The sequence below is a fragment of the Osmia lignaria genome, chromosome 11, assembly GCF_051020975.1.
Source record: "Osmia lignaria lignaria isolate PbOS001 chromosome 11, iyOsmLign1, whole genome shotgun sequence".
Classification (NCBI taxonomy): Eukaryota; Metazoa; Arthropoda; class Insecta; order Hymenoptera; family Megachilidae; genus Osmia; species Osmia lignaria.
Window position 1 is genome coordinate 5,537,983 of NC_135042.1, and position 12,949 is coordinate 5,550,931.

The 12,949-nt window shown below is 39.6% G+C and overlaps 2 protein-coding genes across 8 annotated transcripts in view; both read right to left on the reverse strand.

Moving 5' to 3' along the window:
- Positions 1–205: 205 nt before the first annotated feature.
- On the reverse strand, positions 206–10,687 carry LOC117604120 (short transient receptor potential channel 4). 6 transcript variants are annotated; one of them, XM_076691014.1, is made up of 13 exons: positions 10,584–10,687; positions 10,132–10,203; positions 9,923–10,060; positions 7,236–7,573; positions 6,972–7,167; positions 6,734–6,910; positions 6,293–6,470; positions 6,125–6,230; positions 5,733–6,034; positions 5,363–5,614; positions 5,128–5,243; positions 4,806–4,964; positions 206–4,423 (listed from the first exon to the last, which is right to left on the reverse strand). In XM_076691014.1, the coding sequence occupies exons 2-13, from the start codon at positions 10,171–10,173 to the stop codon at positions 4,253–4,255; spliced, it is 2,175 nt and encodes a 724-aa protein (XP_076547129.1). In that variant the 5' UTR covers positions 10,174–10,203; positions 10,584–10,687; the 3' UTR covers positions 206–4,252. The 6 variants fall into 6 exon arrangements, 5 of the variants coding, with proteins under 5 accessions (XP_076547129.1, XP_076547128.1, XP_076547132.1 ...); XM_076691013.1 differs by having other exon boundaries at positions 6,293–6,563; XM_076691015.1 differs by having other exon boundaries at positions 4,263–4,423; positions 4,747–4,964; positions 6,293–6,563.
- The window catches only part of hh (hedgehog signaling protein), a 40,037-nt gene continuing 37,364 nt past the window's right edge, over positions 10,277–12,949 (reverse strand). Inside the window, exon 3 of one of the 2 annotated variants that reach the window (XM_076691019.1) lies at positions 10,277–12,263. In XM_076691019.1, the coding sequence (XP_076547134.1) occupies positions 11,581–12,263 (683 nt within the window). In that variant the 3' untranslated portion in view covers positions 10,277–11,580. The remainder of the gene's footprint in view (positions 12,264–12,949) is intronic. The other variant, XM_034323881.2, reaches the window with a different exon arrangement.

Below are 12,949 nucleotides of genomic sequence, written 5' to 3' on the forward strand. Positions count from 1 at the left end.
TAATAATACGTTGATAATAAATTGAGATTAATAAAACTTAATAGCACTCAACCTGTTAATTAATCAATCATAAAAGAAGGGAGAACACCCTAACGACCCACGCCAACCCTATGCTAAATAGTCCAATTATTTCAAATAATATATTTAACGAACCTCTATCCCCTATGAAACTATAAATTACACAAGATCACCTTACCTTCATGTATACTTCCATATCCTCATTCTTCATACGAATTGTTTGATCAAAATGCAAATTTCTCCCCGGTAAATTCATTCTTAACTTCGTCCGGTGAAAGTATCACAAGTTCCTCTTCTCCTTCATCCACTATCCTTTTGATCCTCTCCTCGCGATGATTTATCGCATGAAATTTATCACTCCTTCAGTGTATCCTGCCGACTCGATATCTTTCCTCGGACGAATTCAACGATTTCCATGTAAATTCGTCTCACAGGGCAACTGAGTAAATTTTCCTGTGTTCCAGTTCATTGAAATGCAGCAGCTTTGAACCCCGGATACATTTAGAATTCTTTATATTCTTTTTTACACACTTTATAATCATGTATATAGAGTTATATTAAAATTCATGGATAAATAAATAAATGGTTCTTAAACTTTTCAATTAGCACTTTATATATATTACATGTATATTGTTCATATTTTATACCACCTTTTAGGTACACTTTTTATTTCAATTGAAATTGGGTTCTTTATGCACCATTTGAAAATGAAATTCATTTTCTATTTAATGAACAAGGATGTAATTGTGAGAGACCTATACGAACGGTGTCGACGGCACGAAGGTCGCGCGACCACTGCGAGCAGCAGGTTCATCTTGCGCATCCTCGCGACATTTGTCTCTCCTACCCTTTGCCTGCCGGAGAACCATACGAGAAATGTTTCTGTTTATGTCAGAGTATCTTATTTTTTACTCTTATTACGTGTCATCCCTGTTTCTCTTATTTTTTGCAAGTTTTCGCAGTGAGTAATTGTACGTTCCTCGAGTGGTTCTTTTTTGGATACTTTTATTCAGCTGTAATTTAGGGTAATTTAGGGAGAAATAGAAGAACCTCTGAATAAGTGCAAAATGCATTTATGGAATATTTCAATGTATTTACGAGGATATCGAATCTGACGACGCCATTCAAAAATCTTATCTATGAAAGTTACCCCGGAAAACCTGGGGTCCTGTGTTATGATCCTTCGGGGATAGATTCGATACTTTCCATAATAATAGACCGGGCGATATGGAAGAAATCCGCATATTTGATAAACGGTTTCCATTTGAAAATTTTCATACGAAACACCTGGTTTGGAATGAAATTGAAATTGTTACCGACGCAGAGGATTAAACGTTTGAAAAGTTTGCAATGCTACCAGGGGAAATTTGAACGAATTAAATGGGACACGATATGTAACAATTAATAGTTAATGTTATATCAGCTAACGATAGGGCAATCGAAGAATTTTCTCTCTATTCCCTCGAGTCGAACAAAATTTTCCGTCCCCAAAGATCGTTTGTCACTCGTTTAACGAGCACCTCTTATCTTTCTTTCTTTCCCTTTTTCTTTCGCTTGTCAAGCGATCATGTCACTCCCTTTTATGAATGTAGTCATCCCGAAAGGAGCAAATCTCTCTGGGGTCGAATATCATCGAGCGGCTTCAGAATTGCGGAGCCAGGATTAGGATTCAAGGGGTGGAAGCTAAGGGTGTCCGAGAGGCTGCACCGAAGAAGAAATTCTTCGATCGTGCTTTATTCCACCAGATTCTCTGATTGGAATAGACAAAGCAACGATGCCAATCGAGACGAGAAAATAAGTTTGTGTAAAGAGAAAGTTCTTTGTTTAATTTGTCTATTTATGACTGCTCATTTAAAAATAAAATTGGTATCCCACACCCTCTCTTCTGGTAGTTAATAAATCATTAAATCCCGGATGATGGATCACTGTAATAACTAAAAAAAAGTAAAATTTCCAATAAAATATAAATCTCTTTTACTACCTCTACACTTTAATTGGAAAAATTTTATTCCAATCAATTTTTCATCTCTCCAAGCTATCTCCTCGATCACTCCTACTTTTATTATTTTTATTATTCCATATTCAAGCCATTTTTCAAAACCAAGTTCCAATTTAATTTACAAATAGAGAAAGAATTATGATCGATGAAAGTTTAGTTGAAGAGGCAATAAACGAGTCGAGTCACTGCCAGACAGGGTATATTGCCACTTTACTCGGTTCAAATTACGACGCTTAACGAGGACACGAAATTGTCTCAGAATTCGATCGGTTATCGATTTCCAGGCCGAGTAATTTCGTTGTTTAAATGTTGATACCACCGACGGGACGGGATAAAGGAAGGGAGAGGAGAAAAAAAAAAACTGACGCCATGGCAATTTAAGGCACTCGAGACTGCTCACTTCTGTTCTAGTATCGATTCATCGTAGAATCGAGTTTACCCTTCTGTTCGCTTCCTGCAATACAATTTCCTCACCCTCCACTCGTCTTGTTCCAACTTACAAGCTTCTGCTTTTTGTATCGAGATTAATTATGATTCGATCGTGTTTTCCCAGTCGATTACACGGTATCGCAGTTAACGCTCTTCTCGTTTTCATATTGACTTTCATCCGCTGAAAGCACTTTCAACGTTAACAGTTGAAAGTGGAACGTTTAATTGGTACTCAAAGCAGACGCGAAAAAAGAGAATTCATTGAACTCGAAAACTTTGCCAGCCGAGACTTCCTTTGTTTCTTTGGGAAAATTTGACAAGTAGTATAAAATTAAATAAAGTCGACGGATAAATTTAGCGTTTTAGAATTATATACGACGTTACTTTCGCCTCCACTCTTCGCTTTAATAAAAGAGAAATAAAAAACAAGAAGCTCTCGGGTCTTCTTTTTCGGAATAGCAAGAGAAAAGTCGTGGTGAGATACTGAAGATGTTCCAAGGTTCTGAGGGGTTGTTAACCCTGTTATTTACGAGAATTCTTACGTCTGCCTCTTTCCCATAATAAATACGGTTGTCTACTATAGGGTTGGTTTCTTTCATCCATAAGTCGCCATAGAAAACGAGCTTCCTGTTATGAAGACTGAATTAAGTTCCTTTCAGTTCTTTCATATAAATGGATAAAAGTGGATCTTGAAGAGGAAAGGTGAAAATTGTATTACATAGGACTTATAATGAATAAAAATGTTACAGAAATTGTGAAGTATAGTTAGAACGTTATTTCGAATATTAATTCCCTTCTAACTTTTCCGAAAATTTCGTTATTCTCATAGACCGTGCCTTATTGTACTAAGCAAAGGCTAATGAAAATTCCTACATAATTTCGTGGTTAATTACAAGCTCTCTGTCGTGTAATTAACAATTAACAGGAGATATTCCCTTAACACATGCGAATGAGGTTCTATGCGATTACGTTAATTCCATGACGTGAACGTGAATATAGATCCAATGGAATTGATGTTTGAAATTTTTATTTCATTTAAATTATGGATATTATTCACCTTTTCTGGTATTATTATATAATTATGTACATATTAAACAAATTTATTCTTTATTCTTGCCCTCCCAATTATGATACAATTATGCAAAATTGAAATTCAGCTGGAACAATGTTTCATGGAATAATTGAAACATCTGTTAATACGTTAAATACCGCGGTGAGAAGACGTGTTATAATTGTAATTAAACGGCTGTTTCATTTTCCAATTTCAACATTTTACTTGCAATCGCGTAAAATTAATGTAATATTAACGCGTTGAATAATTGCATTTTAAATATTTAAAATTATAATACCATCATGATTGAGAATTTTTTAATGTCATTATATTAAGTGTTTTAATAATTTCAATTTTTCTTTGAAGTGCTTCCTCGAACAACATTTCTCAACAATTTAATTTCTTTTACGATTCAGTTTCTAGCATGATAAAAAAGTATTATCAGACGCTTTTAGTTTTCCATAAAGCTTAGCAACGTTTTAAACTGTCCGAGGGAATAATAAAGCCAGAAGAAATTCATTTCCCGTCTGTTTAAAGAACACTCATTACATTGGACCATCCATTTGTCTCTTTGACGCATCATTTGCTCTCTCCGAATGATCTTATTTCCTTCTTCCAAATTGAATTCACGATTTAAAAAGGGACCTCTGTTATTTCTCTTTCATGAAACTAATTACAACAACTCGGGCAGCCTCCTCGAGGCATTCTTTTGTGAAAGGGTATCAAAATGAATTTCTCATTAGGATTGTTTTTTTTCAATCAGTGGTTAGAGCATCTCTCAGAAGGCTTCTTAATTCGACGATCTCCTTCGTCAATCTTTCTATTTCGTTCTCAGCTTCCTCTTTATCCTTTCGCCGGAAATAACGTTGTACCAGTTGCGCCATCACCATGTCGAAGTTGTTGTTCGAGTCCTTCTCAAGAGTTTCCTGTTGGAAAATGACATGTTAATTTCACGCTTCCTTTTCTCTTCGGCAGAACTTGTTAATTAACCTGTCTTGCCTTTTCTCTCATAGAAGATGGTTTAGTAATTATTTTGGAAAAATTACGGAAGTGATATATCAACTGAAAGATTAAATTTTCCAGAAACGATATTTCATTTTAGGAAGCTTATATCTTCGAAACCATACAGTTTTCTTTCGAACAATATTCTTACGTCCTCGAAGGAAACCATACGTTTCAATATTTCTTTTATACAGTACAATGTTCAATGAAATATTGCAGTCTACGGCATCGTTTCGCGTGTATATACCTCTGCGTCTATGAGAAACGGCAGACCTTCCTTCGAATATATTCCACGTGTACACTAACAATGAAACAACAGTGATTTATGTCCCATCGTGCCCGTCTGTCCTCCGGCGGATGCAACAATATTTTCACGTATTCGATCACCGGTTGTATACCGACGTATGTTGGAATAATGTTGAACGGAGGCGGAAGTGTCGTCGTAAGCATATAATCCACGTAAGCCTGAAAACAGGAAACGTTTAAGTATTAATATTACGGATCAATAAATATATAGATTTTATTAGATAAAATTAATTGAGTTTCTTAATCCTTAGACAATAAAGGGTGAAAGTTGGTCAATTATTGTTTTTATATTATAAGAGATTGATTTAATTGAAACTGGAACCTCGGTTCGGCCAAATGTCCATTCCACGATCACATTTTCTGTCACTTTTGTCAAGGTGTTGGACATGCAGGCGATTAGCATGTTTAGAATCAGTATCACAGAAATAAAGGTGAACACTGGGACAAGAAAATGGATTTATTATAAATTGAAGGTGATGTAACACGTTCGCTGCCACCCAGAATGGGTCAATGGGTGGCACACGAGGGTGTTAAAGGGTGTTTTGTAATCTCTGTACCAGCAAAAGAGAAGTAGCCTATGACTTCTGTGAACGTATGATGATTGATAATTGTCTCGTTTTCTGCATCACCAGGGAGGTTCTCAATGATCACGTCAGCACTCTCGATGGGGGTCATGCAAAAAAGAGCCCAGAAAAGGGTCTTCAGGGCTGCTGTGAAACTAACGAACGAACTGACCTGTTGGGTCTTGATTTTCGATTCGTCGTCTGTTTGTACCATCTCGTCGTAGTATTGATACAGTCTGCAAGTACCTGAAGAAGATATTTTTAAAAATAAAGGTGTAAAGAATAAATAAAGAAGAAAATTAATATAATATATTTAAGAGCATCATTCTATGACCCATTGTATATTACAATTCTGTCCATTTACCAGAAGTGAAGGCTAGAATAATAATACTGAAAAGTATGATGAATTTTCCAACATCCTTAAACATTTTTCCAAGAGACAATTGAAGAGGACCTAGATTATAGTCTAACTGACAGATATGCAATAGTTTCAGGAAAGACATTATCGTCGCCAAACAGAAAATTCCTTCGGCAATAAGCGTGGGATCGTATTTGTGCCAATATTTCCTCTCCAATTCCAGCTGCCCGTTTATTCTCACGTCCAGAGCGGCTGTTATCCAATACATGAACGTCATGATGAAAAGGAATATCGTTATTATCTCGAACCTGCGCCAATAAAGTTTACGTCAAAATTATATTAATTCTCTAGAACCCATAATCCATAAAAAATTATTTCGCTATACGAATAAACCGTACCAATACCAAGGGGCTGTAAAGAATCTCCCTGGTCCATGTATCACGCATAGACGAATTGCTGCCCAAGTGTACGATACGATGTAGATTATCAGAATCCATACGTACGCTGAGGAAGTATCCCAAGATCAAGAACAAGTATCTCAAGATCTGTCGAATCGTTTGATATACCGGAGTTAGGAGGTCCTCGAAGTTGTTCGCTTTTATCCATGTTCGATTGCAGGAACACGAATAACAGGAATACCAAGTAGCTAGCTGTTGACGAGATAAATTTGTTCACCGGTGACTGCCAGAATTTTGATCTTTTCGAATTAGGGGCGACCATAACTATCAGTAGAATGATGGGTAGCTGGAAGATACGGAATATCACGTATAGACATTTCATCCACATTGGCATGATCTTCCATTCGTACCATCCGTCGATCCAATTGCTGGTAATTACCTGAAATTCATAATTGACGATTCAAAAGATTTGTAATTTCTTCGTCTCGTTAAGTTTCGTATTGTAACAAAGACAAAGCTTATTAGTTTTTTCTATATTCTAAGCAAACCTTGGAAGAGGGAGGGAATATAAAACTAACTCCTTTATTAAAAATTCTATTATAACTAAACCTGTTGAACGTTAGGATGAGCGACAAAGGTCCTCTGCTTAATCCTCAATGCGAACAACAACCTTGGATACAAAAACTTGGACGAATGAGCGAAACCAGTTGATTGTTTCAAAATCACCTCCACCTCCTCCACGCTTCTGGCGCATCCGATGAGATCGGTCGCGAATTGTGCCGCGGTCTATAAAAAAAGAGATCCTTTTAATGCAGAATCTCTAAGGTCGAAGAAGAAGGGAAGCAACCTCTGAGAGACGTTTGTACTCGTGATAAAATTCCTTGTCGAAGGAGGCTGCTTGTTTCAGTTCGTACGCTAAATTAAATGCCTCTAGAATCGGGTCATCGACGGTCTGACAGATATATGCTGGATTAATGACCGCTTTGTAGGTATACATCCTCATCTTTCCAATCGTCAGCAAGTCTGATCTCTCTCGCTCGTACCTGCGCTATTATAGTTTCCTTACTGGCTAATTCGATTATTATTCGTCTCGTAATTCAGAGATTCGTACTTGCACACTTCCTCGCAGTTACAATACGGCGGATGCGGTTTCGGTATGGAATGATGCCTTCTCCTGAGGAGATCGATCATCTCGAAGTGTCCGCGCTGCGCGGCCACCATCAAAGGGGTCGTGTCGTCTGGGAAATCGGTGCTTTGCGTCACCCCGACGAACTCGAGGCCCGGCGTCAATTCGTTCAGTTTGTTTAGAATAATCACGGCGATCTTCTGTTCGTTGTCCCGGATCGCGTGGAGGTGCGTGTCGCCTGGGTCGATGTCGGGATAGGACAGCAGATACTCCACCATCGGCATATTCCTCTCGTGAACAGCGATGTGAAGCGCGGTGACACCCTGAAAAAGCACTTTGTTAGCATAGAGAAAAATGAAGTGTCCTGTCAAACTCGTGTGTTTTATTTTTATTACTATTTCATAGTATATAAATCGAAGGAGGAATTCTTGTAGGCTTTAAAAAGAAACATTCTTGGACCTTAGAAAAGGGATCAACAGGATTCTATTTATCTTTGTAATACAGCTATTTACATAGCTGTAAATAGACATTTTTTCAAATACCTTTTCTATAGAGATTCTTAATAAAAATCTCAAGTTCTATTATTATAAAATTCTCTGGCCCTGCCCCATCCCTTAACCCTTGCCGAGTGTGGCTCGACATCACATTTTCTACACCAACTCCAATATCGAGCTAGACTCGACATTATACGACATAATTTCTAAAATAATTAAAGGTCTTTTAATGTTGCAATACATTTTATCGAAACCCCCCTTTCTGATCTATTTTGTAAATTAATTAAGGAGTTGTTGGTAGGTAAAAAAAAATTAAAGATTGCAAAGGGTTAACACTTTGACTTACTTAATAGAATTTTCAACAGCTTCAGCGTGGGCAGTCAAAGTGTTAAAAAGTCCTAATTAAACCGATAGAATTTCTATGAAAATTCAAGGGTCGATCATATATGGGTGTTAAAAACCGATGTTCAAAAGCCATGAAAAAAATTCCCAGCATCCTACACGTGTCGCGAAAAAGGATGCCAGTCAGTCTTTCCAGGATCATGGAATTCCTTCGTTGTCCCGACTGGCGCTTTTCGACTCGACTTTCGAACTTCTCCATATCTGTTTCCCTTTCTATCTCTTTTTTCCTCTTCGCCTCCTTTTTTTTTTCTCTCGGCCCTGTCTCCCTTTTTGTTCGAAGAATGGGACGACGACGTTTGTCGCCCATCTGCGGCGCGTTTACAGAGGCGGCCACCGACAATGGAACCGATCCATTGTTGCCGCCGACACCGGTCACAATATTCCCTGATATCCTGCCTTTTCGACGTGGATCCTGGCCACACGCACCGCCACAATGCCACCTTGTGATATATGCTCGCCTTTTTCTACAAATTCGACAGCTGTAACCGTGTGGGATCCCCGCGTCTCACACGCGGCCTTCGAAACAATCGGATGATCGTTTATGCGGAAGAATTTGGGGAGGAATCGGGTAGCGTTTCGAGTCATCTTCGACGCTTCTGAAATGGCACACGTTGACAAAGCACAGTGGACACCCAATAATTCGATTCGGCACCCAACGAGTGTCTCCGATAATATAAATTCTGGCATCCTCGAATAATTTCTCCTATTTTTCATAATAAATATCCTAATTCCATCGGAAAAAAGGAGAGCAACCGTGATGGTCGTGGCGCGCGAGCCAGGGCAGCCAGCACGGTGGCAAGGGGATTCCCGGATGGAATTTACAGCGGGACCAGTCATTTGAATAATTTTTATCGGTCCTCGGCTGAAACCATTGTCTTGTAAAGGACGGCCTGAAATATGGCCGTAGATACACGGAGGCAGCCAGCTTCTTTCGTTCCGTTTCACTCGCACCCTTATCCGAGTTCAACTCCTCTTCCTCCTGGCATCCCTCTTTCTCTCTCTCTCTTTCTTTCCCGATGATCGGTCGGCCGAAGGCGGCCTCTGTTTCAAAGTGAAACGAGGGTTGGGCTTTTCGGTAACTCTGAACCAGAAGAGGACGACGCGAGCAGCCGATGGAGAGGAGAAAGAGGGGGTAACATTCCACGGGGGGTACGTGTACCTCGACAGGGTGAAGATCCGAGATAACGAGATCTCGTCTTGCTCTTCGATTCCGCTGTTTCTGGAGCCTGATTCTTCTCCTTCTTTTCTTATTTTTCTTCTTCTTTTGCTGACTCTTTGAACCCGGGAACCAACACAGACAGTTCCGTGTAAATCATTGGAAATGATGCGAGGGAAAAGGGGTTGACAGAGAGTACGTGGATTCGGCAAAGGAAAGAGGAAAACGGTAAAGCGTGTTCTCGTTTTACCTGGGCCTTCTTCGTGAATCAACGGCCGACCACACCACTTACGGTTATGTTGTGGGAAACCGGCGATGCCAGATAAATCCGGAGATCTTTACGAGCTTCCCGACGCGCAGCAGAGATTTTGAATACCTTTCGGTCCGAACGGGAGGTTGTTAACTAATAGTTTTTCCTTTCTCTTTGTTCAACTGATACTTCCAGTTTGAATTATACGCTCGTATAACTGTTGGACAGCGTAATGACGGTAATGATTTTCGAAGAATTTTGATTAGATTGTAACGTTTGGGATCGGTAAATATTTTTCTACGGGTTTTGTTTATTTTACAGAAGATCTATTTCAAATATTAGTTCGGTTTACAATTTAAGATGCACTTACTTGGAAGTCGGAAACATTGATGTTGAAGTCCGGATGGGTCTCGAGAAATTGCCTCACGTCGGAAACATTCCCGTTGGCTACCAACTCGAAGAATTGCTTCTCCATTTCTTGTAGATGCGGGATAATCACGCTCGATCGCTGAAAAATTAATAAACTGGTTAGTAATTGAACGATATAACCTTGTAAAATTTATATTCAGAGAAAGTCACCTTTTGCAGGCCTCTCCCGCCTACACCACTTGAAATTTCCATCGTGCGTCGGTGTTGATTACCCTGGAAATTCTAGACAATTTATCTGTGTTATTTCTGGGTAAAAAGAATCAAAATCTCGAACAATGTCGACAAATTTTGTAAAGAGTTCGGAGCAACAAAGAAACGTCGACAGCAATGAATTTATTGGAATATTCTTTCTTTTATCTTTGACGAGGAATTGAAGTTTCAAGATGTTAATTATAAAAATTGTTACAACATGCAGCTATTAATTATTAATGGTGATTAAAAAATCACCGATTTGTGCTGTGTTTAATGATTTAATTCAATCTATCGACGGCATATATATACATAATTTATAATTTGTTTTTGAGCTACGTACAAATAATAATATAATAATATAATATAATAAAATATAATAATAATAATATTAATAATATAATAATAATTACTATAATAATATATAATATATCAATTTCTGGGGAGGGATAACTTAGGTGTCAATGTAGCAATCGTTCTAGCGCGAAGGTCATCAACCTTAATTCATTAATCAGTGATAATCCAATCGAAATAAAAATTCTGTCGCTATGACAACTATACAAAGGGAGGGGAGAATCGACTACGAATTAAATACAGCAAGGGATACAAATGCGGTTTAAAAACGAGCCGAGGAAACGCAAGTGTTCCTCGCGTCAATTTATCTGTAAACATTCCGACAAAATATTTTCCCAAAATACATCAACTGGAAAAGCCATTCATGCAATTTAAACGGGAAAATTCTTTCAAGACAAACTTCAGATTCCGCGATATATAAAAACGCTGAACGTGAAATACTTTTCAAGCATTTCGCCGGACTACAATTAATAAAAAACGAAATCGCTTCACACTAAAAATGTTCCATAAATAAACTCTATTACATAAACATCCTGTACATTCCGCCCTCCGTTTCCATCGATCCTTTTAATTAGTCACATTTAACCGGGTTCCGTCGCAGATCCATCTCAGACAACGCAGTCCGCGGACACGTTGGTCAAAGAACGATGAAGAAGAACAAGAAATTATTGTACACACGCTACCGGGTGAGAAAATTTCAAACAATTCTAAAGCTTCATTTCCATTCGTCCTATGTACCTAATATATACTACACGTCACACGGTGAACGGAGATGGGTCACTGGCCAACAAACGTCACAAAGATTTACTCAAACTCATCGAGTACGTTCCTCGAAGATCCGACAACAGTCTCTTCAAGATCGAAACCTGATGGTCTTCTAGTACTATGTAGTTAGCACGTCTAAGTACGTTTCCTTCTGCAAGCTCATCCTCCTCTTCAAGGACACCCTGCCTCCCTCGAAGCGACCACGTGACGGGGCTGGCGTTTTTTGGACGCGTTTCACGGTCCGTTTCACGCAACGAAAACTAAAGAATCCTCCTCGATCAGTGAGAGGTTTCATTGATACAGCATCCTGGTAGGAGTAACGTAGGAGGACAGCCAGTACAAGAAGGACGCGTACCAGTGGATGCCTTCCTCGGGCGTCCTCGCGTCTTGCCTGACGTCAGGATACCTGGTGTCCTCGACGCTCAGCCTGCTAGTGAAAAAGGACTTCACGCTAGACCAGACACGATACGGAAGGAAACCGAAGTGGGCCAATTCGTGGTTGTCGACGTAGGCGTAGCAGGACGCGACCACGTCGTCGACCAATACCGTGCCCTCGGTCGTCAGAGGAGCATAGATGCCCTCTTCGAAGACCAGTCGAGTGTCGACTACTTTGTCCCATCGTAGACGATGCTCGACCTCGTTCTCGTCCGCTGGATCCCTCACCAGGATCTTGTCACCCGGCTCCACTCTTCCGGCGAACGTTGATGTTCTACCCTCCACTGGTACCAGATGGGCAGGCGTCAAGGTCAACACCCGGCCCGATTCCGTGGTTAATTGGACGAACTGTCTCCTCTCGGCGAGCGAGCGATCCAGGAACGCGATCACCTCGCTGTAGACGATGTCTCCGTGGGAATCGAGGGCGGCGATGCGGTCACCTAGTCGCACCTGGTCCAGTCGCTTCGTGGATCCGCCCTGGGTTCGCACCAGACTCCTGCCCGGGAAACATCCTCCGGATTTCGCCGCTGATGAGGATTCTGAAAGCAGATGGCCCGGACTCAATATTAATTTTTATGATTTGTAAAATTCAGGCTATGTAAATTAAGATTTGTCAGAATAAATAAATAGGTGGAAATTTTTCTGTCTATATCTCTATATCTCCCGGGTAAAAGGTTTGAATAGTGGCCTCTAGCGGATTGCGCAAAAAGTTGCTCCTGGTATTAGGATCACAGGAGAGCGAAGAGTCCGACGAAAGTGTGCGCCAAGGAGAGGTATAGGTAAGTCCTTGTCGCACAATTTAGCGGATACCTCTTCTACTTTTCTATAATCCTATTACTAGGAGCAATGCAAAATCACTGATCTCTAGATGGCGCTGATCGAAGTTTTAATTTGTCCGGGAAATACAAAAGTGTAAGAGGGAAATCACTCGATGCTGTTCTCAAAAATTCAATTTTATCGTAATCGTCCCTCGACGATAAGACGGACAGAACAGTAAACATTCTATGTGATTTAAAAAGAAATTAAGAAGCCAACACGATTGTCGATAACATTTACTATACGTGACTGGTTCAACGCTTACGATATTAAACACACGTTCCGTCTGGAATGCTGGTTGATAACGATAACACGATCTAATCGAAAATCGTTAGCTAAATTTGGAACACTGTGAATCTTACAAATGCAATCTTCTAGGCATATTTAAATTGATATTTCAATGAATTAC